The sequence below is a fragment of the Lynx rufus genome, unplaced genomic scaffold (genome assembly GCF_022079265.1).
Source record: "Lynx rufus isolate CCGP_SWC_20201006 ecotype Redwood Valley unplaced genomic scaffold, mLynRuf1.p SCAF_15, whole genome shotgun sequence".
In the NCBI taxonomy this organism is placed as follows: domain Eukaryota; kingdom Metazoa; phylum Chordata; class Mammalia; order Carnivora; family Felidae; genus Lynx; species Lynx rufus.
This window is the reverse complement of record NW_025814829.1, coordinates 24,674,697-24,695,663: the sequence shown is the minus strand read 5'-3', so window position 1 is coordinate 24,695,663 and position 20,967 is coordinate 24,674,697. Positions and strand designations below refer to the sequence as shown.

The window sequence follows — 20,967 nt, the reverse complement described above, 5'->3', positions numbered from 1 at the left end:
TATTAAAATTTTTTTACCATGATAATTTACATTTATAATTAAAAAACAAACAAACCTGGTTGCCAGGGTGGCTCAGTCGGTTAAGCCACCGACTCTTGATTCTGGCTCAGATCATGATCTCACGATTTGTGAGATCAAGGCCCACATGAGGCTCTGTGCTGACAGCATAGAGGCTGCTTGTAATTCTCTCTCTCCCTCTCCCTCTGTCCCATCCCCACTTGTGTGCATGTATTCCGTTTTTCTCTCTCTCAAAACAAATAAACATTAAAAAAAAAAAACTACCTAAAATAAGAAACAGCCTTGAGAAACTATGGGGAAGGAATGTCACAGGATAGTATGTAGCCTGATGGCTGGGGAGTGGTGCCCAGTGTCCCATCTGGACCTTGACTGCAGGTGTAGAGATTACAGGACTTTATGGACACAAGGACTCTGGTGCACAATTGTTTTTGCCTGCCCAGTATCCTTTCCCCCCTCCTTTCAGTAACAGGACTTAATTTGGCAGGGTGTAGAGGGGGTACCATTCTCCTCCACCCCTCAGTTCATAGGTTTCACGTTGGGGAACCGAACCTTCTTCTCCAGTTCCAAGTGTGGGCATTGACCTTGGCCTGGCGAAAGCACACAGAACTGTCATGATTGCTTCAGTGGGCCAAGGATGGGCAATGACAGCAGCTCCCAGAACTTCTGCTAGATTTCCTGGAGAGGTGCCCCTTCCCTGTCTGAGTGCAGAGATACTGGAACAAATGTCTATAACTGCTGTGGCCATTGCTGCCACCACCTGGGTAGAGATTTGCCTGAAAATGAAACAAAAACAGAGGAAATCAGAACTTACATGATGAGAGACAAGTTCCCGTGGGCATCGAGCACCTGGGCCAACCATTCAGAAGCTTTTTCAATTACTTTTCTGTTATCTTAGACTTTCCATGTGCTAAGAAATTCCATTCTTCCTTGCGCTGATTTGAGCTCTATCAATTTAGTCTTACTAAAATCTGTTATTCTAACACTTGATTTTTTTATATTTACTAGAATAGGGCAACCATTCTAAGGATGAAAGAAATCTTCTAAGTGATCAGTCCCATTTATTTTTTTCCTTTCGTTTCTCATGTTCTTCATTTTAAAAAATTGTTAAGAAATTCTTAAATGGCGTCAGCAGTAATTTTCAGAAACTTAAATAGGTAAAAATGGCTTGTCGTCCCAAGGTTTCTTTTTCCCCCCTTAGTTCTAAGAGCTGTTCAACATCTTTTTTTAATTATTTACTTATTTTTTTAAATGTTTTATTTATTCTTGAGAGAGAGACAGAGACAGAGCACGAGCAAGAGAGGGGCAAAGAGAGAGGGAGACACAGACCTCTAGGCTCTGAGCTGTCAGCACAGAGCCCGATGTGGGGTTCAAACTCATGAACCGCGAGATCATGACCTGAGCCGAAGTTAGATGCTTGACCAACTGAGCTACCCAGGTGCCCCTAACATCTTTTTTTTAGACATGCGGCAAATGTGGTTCCAAGTATACATTTTGGTGGTCACCACTCACGAACCCGTCTCTTACGAAAAAGGAGTCTGCTGTACAAGACATGGAAATTCTGTAACTAGGTGCACATCACTCCCATCACATCTGAAACAGCATATTCAGTATATCCATCACTCAATGTGAATTTCTAACCCATTGGCAAACATAGCCATGCCGGAAACGCAGCTGGAGGAGGAAATATCAGACCAAACAGTCTAACTTTTGGTTAGACTTTTCTAACCATTCAAAGGCAGGTGCACAATGTGGAAGATGTCCACGTTTGTCTCCTTACAGGTGTCAGATCACACGCCTGACTTTGTGGCCAGGAGCTCGGTGACATGCTGCCCACCACATTGGTTCATGGAGACCAGAATCAGCGTGGCTCGGGGCGCCCTGCGCTAGCTATTCCCTCTCTCACTCTGCACTTCCTCTGCCAGCCCCAATCCTCCAAGCACTCATAAGTCTTGGGAAATTTGGGGGCTCTGCCTGGGGCCCACCCTAAGGAGACCCCGCTCTCCTTTGCCCCCACCTACCGCAGACTCAGACCCGTCAACAAGGCCTGAAACAGAAAGTGACAGTGACAACGAGGCATCTTGCAGGCAGTGTGCATAGATCAAAGAGAATGGCAAAGAGGCATCTGTGAGTTCTGAACACTCCTCCCATCACTTCACCCGCAGAGTGACAGGCTGCTGTGACCCGTAGCAACTACGGCTTATAGCAACGCCCCTGACTGTGTCTGGCTGTCAAGACTTGCAGGGCTCCTGGGGACCACAGAAGCTGCAGGCGTTGTGGTTCAGTGTTAGACTTTTTGGTCTGAATACATTCAAAGGCAGGTGCACAAGGAAGGAATTGGAAAACCCGAAAGAAAAATACCACTGGCTTACCTTACCTAGCTGTTCCTATTGCGCCATGACATTTATGCAAGGCCAGACTTGGCCTTGTTGGCAACCCCGTGGACTCTGGTCGTATATTACCAATAATTGCTGGAAAAACTTTGCAACCAAGGGTAATGATGAAATGCTGTCTGTGGCGGACTGCAAGGAAGAACTGTTGGCAATTGTGTCTTGATTTCGTATTCAGGTTATTGAAAAAGTGCTACAATAGTTCAAAGGCATGCTTCCCTGGAGTCTCTACATACCTTCTCTTGAACCCACTGCTCTTTCCCTCACTGGCAGAGTGGCCCTTGCTCTCTGCTGTTGGTTTTTCCTTACATCACCTCTACCTGAGCAATCACCCACCTGAATACAGGGGATTTAGAATCAGGCAGGCCGAAATTCAATTGCATTATTTTCCTTAAAACATAAAATATGTGCTGAGAATGATGGGCAGAGGTGGTGAGAACACAAGAAGAGCATATATGTTCTTATTATTTAAACAATTCCTTATCGTCTCAAAGAAAAGAAAAAATCTAGGACACCCTGAGCCATCCCCACCCTGGACTCCTTACTACTCACAAAATTGCCCACTGCAAGCAAACTCATCTTTGAACTTTCTCACCCAATAGTTGCCTTCACTATTGGTCAATCAATCAATAATCATACAGTCTTTGGTTTTAGTCATTGTTATTGAACACTACTTGTGTGCCAAGCTCTGTCCGAAGCTCTGGGGATACAGCCAGGAACACAAGAGACAAGGTCCAGACTTTCTCCACTGGGGGTCTCTAGGAGGGAGACAATAAACAGATAAGTAAACAATCAAACATTGGGGTTTGATAAGACATGAACAGCAGGGAAATGTGGTAAAGGGTGACCAAGCGATCTGGGACAGGGTCTCTGAGAAGGTAGCATCTAAAGTGGCACCTGACAAGGAAGAAGCAGCAACCAGAAGCTAGTTAAGGTCATCAATTCATGCCAAACTCTAAGGTAGCACCAACCCCATTCAAGGAGAGAAATCAGTGCAGCCCCACAAGAGTCAGGGCTTTGGGGACCAGTGTCATGAGGTCAGATTTTATTCTAGGAGTAGTGGAAAGACTCTGAAGAGAGCTAAGGAAAATGGTGACATGATAGGATTGCGTTTTTAAATGATCGCTCTGGCTACTGTGTAAAGGACGGATCTGTAGTGGGAGCAAGAGTGGAAGCCTGGAAGGTGGGAGGAAGCTGTTGAGAAGAACAAAGGGGCATGGTCAAGCTTTCGGTCACTGGCACCGCCTTCCCAGGGGCCATTCCTCCCTCAACCATGGGTCAGACATTTGGCAGGACCTTGAGAATAAAGATAGCTGCCAAATGCATATCTAGCAGTGCCCAAGCTTTCCAGATCTGCTTTCCAAATGCCTTCTCTTGAAATTGTATAGACTGGTGGGGGGCGGGAGGGAGGTGAGGAGGTGAGGATGGTGAAAGGGGAAGAAGGGAAGAGAGCTCATTCTCCAATTTACCTTTAGAAATAGGAAAAAAAAAATAACTGCCTTAAACTGAGGGCACAAAATGAGAAAGAACCCACCCAACTCAGCCCTAGAGTTAAGCAGATATCCTGGCTCAACCACCCACCAGCTATGTGACCTCACTTTACTTCTCTAACCTCAGTTTCCTGATCTCTAAAATCAAGTTAATAATATCTTATAGCATTTCGGTGGGGATGAAATGAGATTATGCAACTAAAGCACACGGCTTGTTGCTAGGCAAAACATAGGCATGTTCCTCTTGCCCCACGTGAAAACTTGGCCCCAGGCACAGGTTTCTTATGTAGTCAGAGCAGATGTCTTTGTTGCCCTTCACTTGCAATTCAACCCCACCACTCTTGAGTGAGCCTTTGAAGCCTATCCAATCTTACAGAACTGCTTTTGTAGGTGAGACATCTCTGAGAAGTTCAATTGTGTTTTGGTCCAAAATCATTTGCCATTCTCCTGTCCCTAACACACAGGTCCCTGTGTGTTGATCTAACCAATTGGTAGTGTTTTGAGTAATACATCATGGGGCCAATGGCGCCTTAACGATGTATTACATTAATATATCATCAAAGCCGTGGCATTGTTATGATATATTACTTTAATACATCATTGGAGTGCCATGGCTTTAATGATGTATTACTCAAAACCATAGCAACAGCTAGAAAGATCAAGATAAGTTTTGTATTTTTTAAACTTATTCTCAGTAAATACGATTTTTTAAGTTTCCACAATAAAATAAGTGTTCAAGGGAAACACAAGGATGCAGGTTCTCCTGATAAACCTCGAGATGTTTCCTGGGTCACCCTTCTTCCCCTACTTACTATATGCCTTGCTTCTAAGTTAATTTTAAAACGCCTTATCCAAATCTCATGAAAAATAATATCATTGCTGAACGTATGATTCTGTAAGTTTTCCAAGAAGCTCCAGTTTAATGTTACAATTGCACACTTGTAGGGTGGTTGTTTTTCCAATGGTCGTTCAAGCATCTTCTACCCAATTTTCGAAAGAATCCTAGACTGGATCTGGGCGGCCCTGGGCACTTTGTTGTCCTTCAGGAAACTTACAGGCAAGTCCCCTTTATTTAACACGATGTCTGATCTGCCCGCGTCTCTGCCTTCTCCTTCTCGGGGTGTGTGTGTGTGTGTGTGTGTGTGTGTGTATAAGGTGTAGAGCTACAACATGTCAGAGGGATTGAAATGTAAATCTCAAATCTTCCACCTGGCAGCCTCACCAGTCTTCACTGTTTTTAGTACAATGAGATTGGCAAAGAAACCACAGTCGTATAAGTATGCCAGTTGCAACAATCACAACAATCCCAACAATGGCAACAAAATCTTTTAATCCAGAGCCCCATGGCAGATCTCAGTTATTAACAAGAGTTCCACTCACTTGGGATTGGTCTGAGAAGTAAACACGAACTTAGTATGTGAACACACACACACACACACACAGTGGGAGAACAAGACATTGGAACCAAAGAGCTGACCCCAAAGCAGACTTTCCTAAGTAGACCCTGATGTTCCAATAACCACAGCCCTTTGAATTCAACTTTTAAAATTCAGTTTGTAAGAAATTCCAGAATCAATGTCATTCAGGGAAGAGTAACACAGCTCTGGGCAGATGTGGCCACATATTTCTGAAATTTCTCGAATATACTCCTATACTCTCAGTGTTTGGCATGTTGTGAAATCTAGAAGCATCCAGTCAAGCATCTGCCACGGTGCCCATTTCTGCACAGGGGTGGCTCTTGCCTTTTTCACAGCATTGGCTGAAATCTGTCATGCCGGACCCCTCTGAACACCTCTTAGGGCAGGAAGGCCTTCTCTCATTTCAAGTGCCTGACTTGGGAATTGAATTCTCTCTCCCTCTTTCTCTCTTCATCTAGGCTGAAGGACTGCGAGGGAGCCAGCTGCGTGAGAATAGATTAGGCAAGAAATGATGATTCAGCACCCGCCGCTTCCTGCCATGTGCTAAATGATCAGTTTAGTCTCAATCAGCAGATAGAGAAAGAAAAAGCCCAGAGGAGAGACAAGAAGATTCACACCGGAAAAGGGAAGAATGACCGAGATCCGCCACTCAGAAATGTGAGATTTGTGATAAGATTGTGCTGAACAAATATTAGAACAAATGTTTTTGTAGTTTGTTCTAGAGAAAGGGAGCCTGGATGCTTATAAACCACAATTAACCACAGAGCCACTGGAGGCCTCTGAGGTTAGAGTCTGATCCCCGGTTTTACAAATCAGGCACATGAAGTGCTGAGTGGTGCCTGCACTTCCCAGGGCACTTTGGTAGAGTTTCGTTATTACATTCTGTGGCACTCAGATAGGGGTAGAAGTCTTCCTCTGCCCAGAATGGTCCCCCTTCATCTTGTGCATTTGGCCCAAGTCCTGCTGCTCCTTTAAAAGCTAAGTCCACAGCCCACCTCCTCCAGGAAGCCTTCCTGACTTCCCCCAGCCTGTGGTGATTTCTCCCGATACTGACTATCCTTTTGAGCTTTTGTCATTTGCTACTTTGTATTGTCGCTTGCCCTTTCGAAGATAGGAAATAACTTCAACTTCAGAGAGAGTGCCCTTTGAGGATGTGTGAATCTGCTCTGGGCAGGGCAGGGCTGGGGTGGGGGGGGGAGGGGAGGGGGGTTGGGAGTGGTGGGGAGGGTGTGAGAGCAGAGCTTTTGGGACAGAGGATCAGCCTTGCCACATGCTATGGGCTTCTCTTGCAAAGCACCTTCCACAAAGCAGCTCACTAATACAAAGTTCCAGAAAGGTGGAAAAGGTATTATGCGATCCTTTGTAAAGATTAAAGATATTTTCAATGCCATTATGAGTATTTGCCTGTTCCCTGACTTTAGGGACAATCTATGTCGGTTATTTGCAAAGAGGAAGGAAGCCCTGTTGCAAGTCCTTTAATCAGGGTACAAAATAAAACTTTAGTGTCTCTCCTCCTTTCACCATTATACAATAATCATTTTAAGTTGAATTGGCACAGTATTATTTTTATATATAGTCAGAGATATGAAGATATATATATAGAGAGAGAGATGCAGTTTCTCTGCCATAAAGAATAGTTTGAAACACACACACAAATAACAGCCACAAAATACTTGGTAATTTTTGTCTGGATTCTTCAAAAAAATATATAGAAATCGATGACCTTATCAGAATTCTTATTGAGAAACAGATATTGGGGTGCCTGGGTGGCTCAGTTGGTTAAGCGTCTGACTTCGCTCATGTCATAATCTCACAGTTCATGAGTTCAAGCCCCGCGTCGGGCTCTGTGCTGACAGCTTGGAGCCTGGAGCCTGCTTCGGATTGTGTCTCTCTCTCTTTCACTGACCTTCCCCCCGCTTGTGCTTTTTCTGTCTCTCTCTCTTTCTTTCTCTCTCTCTCTCACAATCTGTGAGCTTGAGCCTCACAAAGGGCTCTGTGCTGACAATTCAGAACCCGGAGCCTGCTTCAGATACTGTGTCTCCCTCTCTGCCCTTCACCCACTCACACTCTGTCTCTCTTTCTCTCAAAAATAAATAAACATTCAAAAAATTAAAAAAAAAAGAAAGAGATATTATTATACAGCCTCCTGAGAAGTCTTGTCTTTTCATACACACACAAATTAATAACTGTCTCAGGTAAGCAAAAGTTGCTCATTAATAATTGTGTATGTATTAACACATACATACACAACTTGCTCACGCTCATCCAAAGAATACTCTTCCTTAATTCTTCAAACTTTTCCCCAAACCTTCCAGAGAGCTCTTGAGAATCTACCAAATTTTCGTGATACAAGGAAAGGCACATTCGATTCAAAGCATTCATCTTTCAAATGCTTAAAACACGTCCTTATGAGATGTCACCTTGGAAAAGATTCTGCCTGCTACTCAACGACAATATTTCATAGATTACTAGAAGGTTATGGTCTACCAGTCTAGGAGGACCACACAATGAAGTGGTTTCCCTGAATCTAATTCTATTAAGCACACTGAACGCATGCCTTCTTGCTCTGGAGTTTTCAAATGCATTCAAATGCTTGACAAGAACAACACAGAAACTAAGCTTCCCGTCAGGGTCAGGATGTAGCATTTCTGCTTCACATACAAGGAACAGATTCCTTTCCTTTCTCACTTTCCAATGATCGTGTGTTGGACAGATACAAACAATGGAACTCTGTACTTCCGAAATCCCAGCTTCAGTGCGTATGCTAGAACAAAGTAATAGCCACGTGACAATTTTCTGAGGCAAAACACTTCTCCCCAGGAAAAAAAAAAAGTGGTCAGGCATTATATGTTTCCCCCAGTAATGCTAGTCTCTTCTTGACCTTCCTTCCTGCTGCTGTTATATCCTTTGTTACCAAGATAACTTGTTTATAAAAGTGCTTGTATCAGTTACTGAAAACAAGTGACACATGCTTTACCTGGGGTGTCTGCAAAAGTAAATGCCAGGATCAAGCAAGAGACTAAAGCAGAACCTCCTTTCTGAATCTTGAGTTCTACTGTAAACGGAATTTGAACTTCTAAAAATTGTTTTTTGGATACAAGAGTGCCCGCAGAATAAAAGTCTTGCTCTGGGGGCGCCTGGGTGGCTCAGTCGGTTGAGCGTCCGACTTCGGCTCAGGTCGTGATCTCACAGTTTGTGGGTTCAAGCCCTGTGTTGGGCTCTGCGTTGACAGCTCAGAGCCTGGAGTCTGCTTTGGATTCTGTGTCTCCCCCTCTCTCTGCCCCTCCCCTGTTCACACGCTCTCTCTCTCTCTCTCTCTTTCTCTCTCTCAAAAATAAACATTAAAAATTTTTTTATAAAGTTCTTCCCTGAAAACCACAAATACTTTGTTTCTTTCCTCTTTATGTTCTTTGATCTTTCATCTCATTATATTATCGTGTTTCTGAAATTAAAAAATGTATTTGTGCATTCATGTATGGTAACTAGACTTTCGGCATTGATCATTTTGTGACACATACAAATGTCAAGCCGTTGAAGCTAATACGTTATATGTCAGTTATACCTCAATTTTTAAAGATGTATCCATGCATTGCTTTATTGGGTACAATTGGCAGGTCTTGCAAAACTCACTGCCCGCCCTCGTTATTTGCTCTATCCAGACTGTACCGTGCAAGCCCCAAACGAGCCCCGTTCTCCTGTGACTCCGAACCCTTACTTAGTGAATCCCTCCACCTACAACACCTTCTTTCCACCCTTTGTCTGGCCAGTCACTCCTTGTGCCCGGAGTCCCACACTAGGCTTCATTTACCCCATGAAGCTCCTCTGATGGCCTAGCCCTTTATTAGGATAGATGCTTTTCCTGTCTGTCTCCGAAGCCCACTGCACTTCTCCTGATCCCATCACCGATCACACTGCGTTGTAAATGTCCGCTTCCTTCTCAAGCCCCCTCCCAAGACCGAGGTTCCCCGGGGACAGGGACTCCATCTTCTTCATCATTAGACACCTAGTACTAACAGTGCTTGGCACACAGCAGACGTACTCACGACATCCTTGTGGAAGGAGTAAGTGAAAGTGACGTTAAGTGTCTAACAAGGAAGAGTGGTGAGGCTATAGTCCTGCACAGAAGACTAAATGTCGATTAAAACCTGCTTCCTCTCAGGGCACCTGGGTGGCTTAGTAGGTTAAGTGTCAGACGCTTGATTTCAGCTCAGGTCATGACCTCACAGTCCGTGGGATAGAGCCCCGTGTTGGGCTCTGTGATGACAGCGGGAAGCCTGCTTGGGATTCTCTCTCCCTCTTCTCTCTCTGGCTCCCCGTCTCTCACACACTCTCTCTCTCCCTCAAAAGAAAATAAGCATTAAAAAAAAAAAAATTTGCCGGTGCACCTGGGTGGCTCAGTCGGTTGAGCATCGGGCTCTTGGTTTTGTCTAAGGTCATGATCTCACAGTTTCATGAGTTTGAGCCCCATGTCAGGCTCTGTGATGGCAGCTCAGAGCTGGCTTGGGATTCTCTCTGTCTCCCTCTCTCTCTGCCCCTCCCCTGCTCATACTGTGTTTGTCTCTCTCAAATAAATAAGTTAAAACAAACAAACAAACTTGCTTCCTCTTGTCCACCACATTCTTTTCCACTGCCCTCTCCCCATTCCTTGAACAGGGTTGGCTCTTTCCTGCCTAAAATTCCCTCCCTAGATCATGTGGTTAGATGCTACTTGCCATTCATATCTCGGCCTGAAGGTCGTCTCTTCAGAGTGGCCTCCCCGAGTCATCCGGGCTAAATGAACTACCTAGCATTTAATATCATTTCATCTGTTACATTTCTCTGCATGGCTCATATTATTAGCCTGATATTTTATTTCTATATTTATTTTGCCACCCCACCAGGATCAGAATATAAGCCCAGTGAGAGCGGAGACCTTATCGGTCTTAACCTCAGAGCCTAAAACTTCATGACACATGGTAGATGCTTAAATGAATGAATTGGTGAATGAACAAATGTTTAAAAGATCTGAAAGTTCTATCTTTTAGTCAAAAATCACCATGTACATATTTAGAAAATGCTTCAAAATCAGCCAGATAAAAACAGTAGGTTTATATACTACTTACTGGTGTTAACATCTTTCGCTTTGTATTCCTTACACACCTGAATCACCGTGGAGGACACAAGGGTGTCACATTCTGAAAGGAGGAAATCAATTCTAAGTGATACTGAGCACAGGTGCAGGTGACAGTTCAGGGCAGCGCTCTCAGGGCAGCGCTCCTTATAGAAAGGATCTCATGCCTGTGCCTGAGCACATAAACACCTGACAGTCTGCCCCAGTTGGCATTCAGAAATAAATTCCAACTTCTAAAGAGGACCAGTGTCTACAATAGGCAAGAAGGTCTTGGAGACAAAGGGCTACAGACAAGAAGCTGAGTTCTTGGAAGACCCGAAGGGATTTTAGTCTTACCACCACGTCTAGAATCAACAAGCAAGTTCAGACACTGGGCCCGCCCCCCAAGCATTTCCTGGACCTAATGAGGCAGAAACCCAACATCTGAATAAATATGTCTCCCGCTCGGGAGACTTGAGGAACCCTAGGACCATCTGCAGGTTCTAAGCCCCGGGAGCGGCACTCGGCAGACTCTTTGGTATAAAATCCCTGCTCTAAGGACAAGCTTTGATCAAAAGTACAAAACACATTTCCTTTAGAGCTTAACAGGCAGGCTGCCTCTATCCTTCGAAAAGCATACAACACCCTTGAGAGCTACCAGGTACTGGGAAAATCACCGTCGCTCTGAGCCCCCAAACTAATAATGGCACAATTAGCCATCCCAGACTAAGATGAGTGATGCTGCACAGGCCAACCTAGGTTTGAAACCAGGTTCCTCCACTTATTAACTGTGTGACCTTGGGCAAGTTCCTTAACCTCTCTGAGCTACCGTTTTTCCACGTGTTATCTCAGAATTATTGGCAGGGCTAAATGAACTAAGGATAAAGCACTTGGCAATAAGTGAAGGTTCAAGAATTGTTGGCTATTGTCATTTTTACTGTCACTAATAAACAAAAGTGGTTGTTACAGAGATACAAACGTCACAGAATAGGGAATTGCGGCTCAGGATTTTTTGTTATGTGGATTCATTTACAAAAGACCTATCAAAGAATAGTTCAAAGTCCAAGGCTCAGATTGCTACATGCTGGTTCTTTGCAATGCCCCCTTTTAAGAAATCTCTTTGAAATTTTGGGTGTATAAGCTAATATGGCATGGTATTAACAACATGTCATTGCTTCTCTAAAAGGAATTATACTGTATATCCGCAGGATGAAACTCACCACTCTTGGGCTATAATTAGTTCATGTCCATTAAATAGCGGTTGCACAACTTCCTAGTAATTTACTGGTATCCTAAATTATAAGGCTGCTTTTTGAAAATATTTTTCCCTACATCATTTTTCCCTCTCGGTCTCATTTAGGTTTGGGTCTCTTAAACCAGAATGGGAACTAGCTGCTTTGTGCATATCAGAGAAAAGATTCTAAAGCCATCCATTTAACTATATCCTAAATTTCATCAACAAGGGAAAGAGAAAATTCATCTGGCAATTGAGATATTAATAAGGCAAATGAAGTCACATGGAATTAACTGTAACGTTAAAGTCTATTGTTTCTGTACCTCTTCAGAAACACAGTTGTAAAGAACATCATTAGTTTGTGTGTGATATTCCATGATGTTCAATTGATTATAAACAGATTGATTACATGGAGTGTGCACTGTTGAGCAAGAAAATTTAAATCAATGACAGATACTCTCCAAAGGTCTTTAAAGAGATCATCACTTAATAATAATAATAATAATAATAAAGCAGTGTTAGACTTGGTATCATTTCCAATGCTACTGAAAGAAAATAGACCTTGAAAATCTTAAATTAAAATATATTATGAAAGTGAAAAGCAGAGTCATCTTTTAAGAAAAAGATAGTGTCTCACATAAAAATGAAATAAATTTGCATTCATTTAGAAAATTTAAAGTAAATCAATAACACATAAATTACGGGAAACTGAGCAGCTGGTTTTCAAAAAAAGATAATCTACACTCTCCTTTATTTTGGTATTAAACAACCTAACCCAAAACACTACCTGGAAATGGAGGCCTATGCAAAGCGTACTGATTGTCCTATCTTACCTGCATTCCTACAAATGTACCTGATCAACTTAAATGACATTTAAATAACTGACTGGTAACAGAATATACTCACTCTTCAGTGACAGTAAAGAGGGACCTCATTCTCATTATTCTCCCATTACCCCTGCTGCACGATACAAGTTTCATTCCTATTTTCTTATCCAATTACATCTTGCTCAGTTCCTCACTAAAATTTATAGCAAACTTTGCAAAGCTTTTGACCTGTATCATCTTATTAAACTTTTATGAAAAATCAATGGAGCTCCATCATATCATGGGGCTGTTCCTCACACAGCTGTCAGTGGTGAGTGGAGAAGTCTCTTTATCCCCAAATCTGATGAGAGAGATTTGAGCTACAAGTTCTCATTTTATAAGCTAAGGTGCAATAAATAGGAGATTCTTATATTTTTCCAAAATATGGCATTTTAAGAATTGCAACCATTTGAAAAGAAGCCTGGAAGGAACACAAAAGAGTGAGTTTTTAATCATTTATCTTTTTTTGTTGTTGTTCTCATTGGCTTTGCCCCAGAATGATGCATCAGTCCCTGGACCACAGAGAGCCTGGGAGGCAACAGGACTAAGCAGCTGAACAGCTTGAGAGATAAGAGACAAGAAGAGATAGAAGCTATCCAGGTGCAGTGACATGCCCGGCTTAGGAGTTCAGGTACTCATGTCCCTAACGTCCTCAGCCACCACCTCCTACACGGGGCATGATGACCATGTTATCATGATACACGGTTTTGAAGAAATGCCAGTTTGTCTTTCCTCACGTTGCCAATCGGCAATGCAATCTGTCCTCTGCTTACTCTGCAAACGGCACCACATTAGATTCCAGATTTTTTTTTTTTTTGGTAAAGTTTATTTATTTATTTTGTGAGAGACAGAGACAGCATGAGCGTGGGAGGGGCAGAGAGAGAGAGGGAGAGAGAGAATCCAAAGCACTCACAGTGCAAAGCTCAATGCAGGGCTCGACCTCACGAACTGTGAGATCGTGACCTGACCCGAAATCCAGAGTTGGACGCTTAACCCACGGAGCCACCCAGACGCCCTGGTTCCAGAAATGTTTAAATGAAAAACTCAAGTCCAGTTCAGGAACTGAGTCAGAACTGGTGGCAAAGATCTCCTCATCCCACTCTGACTCACTGTATAGAAATCACCATGCACAGTGCTTTTTTCCTGCCCTCTCCCCTGAGCCCTGGGCCTGTATATCCAGTCACCTACAAGACACCTCCATCTGGCTGCCCTATGCGTCCTCAAACTCAGTTTGCCCAAACTTGACCTTACCATCCTCTTGCTCTACAGCTATCTCGGTGACGTGTACCACTAGTCACCCAGTCACTCAGTCCAAAAACCCGAGATTCAGCCTAGAATCCTCTTACCTCTTAATTCATCACTTCTCCCCCTATCTGCACCCCTCAACTCCCAGCTCATCTTTACAGCCAACACAGGAGCCCATAAAATCTCTCTTCTGGACCATCACAAATAGTTTCCTAACTGTTCTCTCAGCCTTCCATCTTGGCCATAGGAATTCATGATAAACTCTGACATCATGATGATCTACTCCCACTCCCCTTAAAAAAAACTCTGACCACATGGTCCTCTCCACTAAAGTCCTTCTGGGTCACCACGAGTCACCTTCAGAATAAGGCCCAGCTACTCTATATGACAGGACTCTAACCTTCTCTTCAGTCATGGCCTTATTCAGCTGCCATTTTTTGAGCTCTCTGTATATGCAAGGCCACGGGTTTTGTTTATTTTTCAAATAAATGCTGGTCAAACATATGGATTCACAGACCTCTTACAAAAATGTCTCCCTCAAGAATTCTGGTATCTGGTGACTTGAGTTTGGTTTCTGTTATATTTGAAAACATAACAAATGACAAGAGACTCTGAAATTCACACACCATCCTTCTTTTGTCAATGGCTTCTCTCTCCCCTTTGATTTTAAGAGTGGCCACAACCTTTCTGAGGAGGAAACAGCTGCACTGAAAAGATTGCCTAAAGTCCACCAACAGGTAGTCATCAAACTAAATGATCTAAAGTTGGCTGAAGGCAAAATCTCTGAAGAATTCAGAGTTAATAAGATGCAAGAGATACTAAGTAATGGGCCCGTTCCTACCTCAGGAGTGGTGCTTAGGAACATGTATTAATGGCATACAGACTTAGGTTCAAGTCCCCCTCTGCCACTTACTGAGTATGAAGCCTTGCTACATACTTAATCTCAGTGAGCTTAGCCTCCTTACCTGTAAATGGTGATACTCATCAGAGTACGTGACTCCCAGAGGTCACTGGAAAGACTACATGAGAACTTGACATGGAATCCAGCATAGAGTAAGAGCTCAGTAAATGCTAATTATCACTTTTTTTTTTTTGGTAAATGCTAATTATTATCAGCACATGACCTAAAAAGACTTCCTGCCAGTTATCATGATTCTCTGTACACAGTGATATTCCTTTTTTCTCAATGATCTACTTCCTAGATTAATTTTCTCCACCTACTCTGTCACATGTAAGACAATTCTGCTCAGTTTAACCAGAGCCAAACGGAAGTTAAGATGCATTTCAAAATAATCCAAGATTCTTCTTTCTCTAAACACTCCTGAAGTCTAGCTATTCCCCAGGATTTTGTCCTAGCCCTTCTTAGTCTCTTTGAGGAAGCTCATCTATTTCTATAGTATAGTGAGCCTTGTTGACTGTCAAGTTCGTTTTCTTTTTTTTTTTTTTTTTATAATGTTTATTTTTGAGAGAGACAGAGAGACAGAGCAATGGAGAGACAGAGCATGAGCGGGAGAAGGGCAGAGAGAGAGGGAGACACAGAATCCAAAGCAGGCTACAGGCTCTGAGCTGTCAGCACAGAGCCCAACGCGGGGCTCAAACTCAAGGACTGTGAGATCGTGACCTGAGCTGAAGTCGGACATTTAACCGACTGAGCCACCCAGGCGCCCCTGTCATGTTCGTTTTCTAACAGAATGCCAGTTCTCATTCAAGTACCCATCCCTCCCTCCTGTGCTTCTAGAGCGACAGCTCCACCCCAAGCTCCATGCGTGGGCCCAAACTCTTCAAGTGAATGGACTGCAGAGTTCTGGGGAAGGCTTCTGTGCCTTCTCCTTTTAAGAGAGACACTTCCAGTATGTTCTGTCTTTTTTTTTGGACATCGTTGGATGTGCCCACGAATGAGGCCTGGAGCTGATGGAGCCATGGGCCATGAGCCAGGGGAGAAGACTATGAGGAAGCAGGCAGAGTTTGGAGTATGCCAGAGAAATAAGACTGGAGCCTGTCGCCATATGAGCCTGATCAGCACCCTTCCTCTGGGCTTTTCCATTTTTCCGAGTTAATAAATCTCCTTTGATTTTTGAGTCACTTTGAGTTGGATTTCTGAGTTACTTGCAGCCCAAAGTATTTCGATTGATGCATGTGGCTTCAATTACTACCTATAAGCTGATAAGCTCAAACTGATATCTTTAACAAGAAACTTCTTCCTAAGTTTAGACCCATATTTCTAGATACTTCATGCTATACCACCAACATTTCAAAGACAAATTGAACTCGCAATCTTCTCGCAAACACTGGCTCCTCCTCCTATATTCTCTATCTCAGTTGACTAACACCACTGTCAATCCAAACAACCTATCCAGAATCCTGAGGCCATCCTTGTCCCCACCCTTCTCTTCCAGTAGATTTTTGCCCTATTCCTACTTCGGCCAGTGGGTCACCATATCCTGTTGTTTGTACCTTCCAGATCTCCATAATATATACCCCTTCCCTCCCTGTTTTCACTGTCTTAATTCATACTTTAGTCCTTTATTCCCTGGACTAACACCAAAGAGTGGTTAATTTCCCTGCCCTAGATTGTTACCATCCAATCCAGAGTTATCACAATAACAAATACTGAGCATTTATTGAACATGTGTGCTAGGAACTATTAAAGCACTTTACATGTATTAATTCATTTAATCCTTATGACAACCTTTTGAGTCAGAGTTACTCCCGGACAGGAAAACTGAGGCATTCAAAGGGATGAGGAAAGGACTAAAACCCACATAGTGTAGTCCTTAACTGTCAAACTGCCCCTTTCTAATCATGTCACATGATCACCTAAAACCCTTTAGAAACTATGCATTTTGCCTCAACAGCCTTCGCAGTCCAACCTCTGCCATGCTGACTGAACCCCTTTCTCCCTCCTCTCCCATATGCACTGTGGTTAGTTCCTTAAATTGTCCTCTTACCTTTATAGCATTTTATAAGTTGTTGCCTCCACAGCTTTCATTCCATATTGTGCACATTCAGATGACTAACTCCTATTCATACCCTACGACTCAGCCAAGTTTCACTTTCTCCCTGACTTTTCCAGATATTAAAAACCAGCCCTTCCTTGCTCATCTTGCTTTTCACACTATAATGTGAATGTTTGTTGCCTCCCCTATTAAACACTAAGTTTCCTACAGTGTGACTTACTCCACCACGTCCCTAGTGAATAGCACTTAGTAGGTCTAATGAACATTTGTAGACTGAATGAATTTATTATATTTGTAGCTGTTCAAGGACAAAGAGTGCCCAATGTTATCAGCAAGAATAGGAGAATTGACCATCCTTAAGAATTGACCTCTGAATACTAAAATTATGTTACGGCTTCTAACGCATTAGTAACTTACTAAAAGTCTGTTGAAACTGTGAGTACTGAACCAACTAAATCTTATAACAATCTTCATCACAAGCATTTGAAAAAAGAGAATGTATGATAATAAAAGAAATAGTAGACTCCTGGCTCCATGCAAAAGTTATTAGAAGTCAAGATTTTCTCAAGAAAAGAGTCAACAAACATCTTGGCAGTGAATCAGGAAAGTCAAATTTAGTTAAAATGATATTATCATAGAAAAGAATTGATCCAGTAGGCTAGTCTTCTAAAACTATTCAGCTCATCTTGATGTACCCACTGAAGGGAATATAATTTTTCTCTGACTTTAACCTTGATTACCATGGGGAAAAGTCTTAAATGGGATGTTCTTCCAGTGATAGATCAAACATGTGTGCTGATGCGTCACACAACATGAACATGATTCTCCAAGGATTTAAGTGTTTAGTCATTCTATGGCCAACAGAATATCATGCCCTATTTTTATGAAGCTATGTTTATAAATATGGCTGATTGTGAAGTACTTGCTTAGAGACTGAATTTTTACTGCCTTTTAATCAATTAGCCATATAACACAGAACTAAAACAATTCATGAAAGTTTTTGTTAAGACAAAAAAAGAGGAGCATAGGTAGGCAGTATTGTTCAGTATTCTAAATATAAAAAGCTCCAAGCTGCAGATAGTGAGGAAACCTTGGTACAATAAGGACACGTGAAAAAAGACGATGTATTTGTAAAGATAAGATGAAAGAAATTTGAGAAAGTAACCAAATCATACAATGTCAGAACTAGAAGAACCCTTCCAGATCTTAAGATTTTGATTACCATGTTCCCAAGGCCCAGTAAAATCAATGATAAAGTACGATAATATTACAACTAAAAGCTTCCCAATCCTATAGAATCTTGTATTTAGATTTGGATGTTTTCATCCAAATCAGATAAGTAAGTGTTGTATTTTTAATTCTTTACAAAGTCACGAAGTCTTTGGTATTTTTTTTTTTTTTGAAATTACATCTGGATATACTCCCTTGACTTTTTATTGCATGTTTACTGTTATCACATCATATATCAGGTATGTTATAGGGAAACCTAGTGTCAGATTAATCCAATCTTCCCAACTTTAATCTTGTGCTCTTTTATAAATCAGAGTGCAATGTGTTGAAAGATTTCTCCATCCATTACTATAACGCAAAATTATTCCTCTTAGTGTAATAATTAAGGCAGAAGCTACAAATAAATATTGCAAATGTTACAAAATCAAAATAAGCAACAATAAGCGATAATAAGTGACAATCTTCAACCAGAATGTTCATTTTTGTCAGCTTTCCAGTGAGAGCTATCACTTTTATTCCCCAAATACTTGAGTGACATTTGATGTTCAGGATACCTATGGCTTGCTGATAGGCATAAATGAACAGGGGAAAACTGGAAACTCGATGGCATTTAAGGTTTTTGTTTAATAGCAAGGACTTTTTCAAAAGTCAATAAAATTTAAAACAATACAACATTCATAAAAAATGGTTTTATGACATTCAAAAATGTTGGAAAGGATAGTATATTTTAGTAGGAATAAGAAGAAAATGAAAATAAGATGTCCTTTTTGTTGCGACAGAATTAGGAAATAAGGTCACCAGATTTATGGAAGAAAAAAATAGACTTCTTAGTACGTAAGTCTAAACTTTGTATCTAAATTTGAATTTTTTAAAAAAGTATACCACACTATCTAATAAATACAAACGAATACAATATAGATCTGGCTTTGGAGAAACAATGTTTTAATTGATACGATTATAGGGGCACTGGGAAGTTTCTGGGTGCCTCCAGAAAGATCTCTCTCACCAAGTTACCTGAAACCTAAAATTCCAGAGTCTTATTCTTTAGCTTAGAATTTTATCTTATTTTAAAATACAAATAGCCTTAGGAAAGGACGATTAAGCAAACTGTTGTTTATACCAGAGTGTGAACTAGTTTATCCAAACACTAGAAGTGCTGATAAGAGGGGGGTGGGGGGGATGGTAAAGAATCTGGATATGTAGGAGATAGAAGGAAGCAAAAACAAGGAGGATGATATGAGCTAAGCTTCAGCTAATTCAGTATTTGGCTGAAGCTAAAGAGATCTCCAAATTTTTACCAATTTAGTAAAGATGAAGTGCTAGAACTTCTTCAAATAACTAGGCAGGTTCTAGGTGTTGTTAACCTCAGGCTTTATACCCAAAGGCCTGGAAGGTAATAAACTTGGCATCCCTCTTCTCTGTTCCATAGACTCCCTGACCAGGTTTGTTTTGCAAAGGTCACTTAATTAGTACTCTGGTAACAGTTATAAGTTAACATTACCTTCTCCTGGATAATGATAGCATTTGGCATGTGCTAAGTAAAACAGGAATTAACAGAATTCCAATGGCTTACTTAAATGATAAATAATGAGCCATTTTAAGGAAAAGATCTCCTGGGGTGTGCGGAAAAACCTGCCGCTGGAGGCGAGCTCCCGGATGTGGAACTCTGCACAGGCATAAACAGGAAACGAAGCCACTTGCCTTTGCGCGGACAGGCAGGCCTGGAATGGCCTGTTGAACGTGGGCATAGCGCTTGACCCTTGGCGAAGCTGAAGTGCCTGTTTTGTTGTTTCATTTTCACGTCTGTAGGATCCATATTTTTCAAAATCCAATCCAGTCCCTCCCAGACGTCTACGAGAAATACCATTACATACCCAGAGCCAAGAAAATTATCTTCATAATCCAAATTATAGAGGCCCAGATGACGTTTTTCATTGTTTTCATGCTGCCTTCTTGACATAGCATTTAACGAAACTGTTATCCCTGAGAAGTTTCAAACTCTTCAAGCTCTCTAGGGAGGGCCTTCATGTGTCTTGTGTATTTGCGTCATCGTGTATGTGAAATATACTGCTCCACATTAACTTTTTTAAAAAGTTTTTTTTTATGTTTATTTATTATTGACAGAGAGAGAGAGACAGACAGAGCATGAGCGGGGGAGGGGCAGAGAGAGAGAGGGAGACACAGAATCCGAAGCAGGCTCCAGGCTCTGAGCTGTCAGCACAGAGCCCGACAGGGGGCTCGAACTCACAGACTGCAAGATCGTGACCTGAGCCGATGTCCGACGCTCAACTGACTGAGCCACCCAGGCACCCCACATTAACTTTTTTATGGGCAGTATTTTGTTTCCACTTAGACATGGGAACAAAAACTTTGAGTTTCACAGGGTAGTGTAAAGGAGGTCTACAACCCTGTAAAAATATAAGAGATCAAAACCTGTTCCTTATCAAATTTATTGAAATGATCCGATTTACCAGGACAATTGTGAAGATGAAAGTGTTGCCGTACAACAGGGATGAACCCATCTTTCTTGTGTTTATAATGGCCCCATATCAATCCTTCTTTGAGGATGTTACAGGCCATCAGTAAAATTCTGTTCTGTGTCATGGCATATGACATCGTTGGAGACCCATCTTGCTCTTCATTTCTGAAGGAAATAGGCCAACAAGTCATATTGTCTTAAACACTTGAGTTTAATCATTTATGAGCTCACCCATCTTTGAAAATAAATCAGAACACTTGACGCATGGTAATTTAGAGATGACACAACAAATGATGTTTAATTATTTTCTAAATGTATAAAGTTGAACCCAAACATGATATAAAATTGTGGTAAAAATGATCTACTTCTATAAAACTAATGATGTAAATTAATCATGGAGCTTCCCCTTGTGAAGGTCTTTTCTGTTGTTGCTATACTTTGAGTTTTAAGGCAAATTAATAAACAGTGTTTTTTTTAGCATTTGCTCATTTTTTTTAGGCATGCTATGACAGAAATTGGTAGTGATTACTAAACCTAAATGCAGGGACACTTTT

The 20,967-nt window shown here is 41.8% G+C and overlaps 1 protein-coding gene across 1 annotated transcript in view; it reads right to left on the bottom strand.

Annotated features, from left to right (window-relative positions):
* Nucleotides 1-219: 219 nt before the first annotated feature.
* LOC124509832 (uncharacterized) overlaps nt 220-20,967 on the bottom strand; it is a 78,997-nt gene continuing 58,249 nt past the window's right edge. The window contains exon 5 of the mRNA XM_047076449.1: nt 220-791. Within this exon, the coding sequence (XP_046932405.1) occupies nt 491-791 (301 nt within the window). The 3' untranslated portion in view covers nt 220-490. The remainder of the gene's footprint in view (nt 792-20,967) is intronic.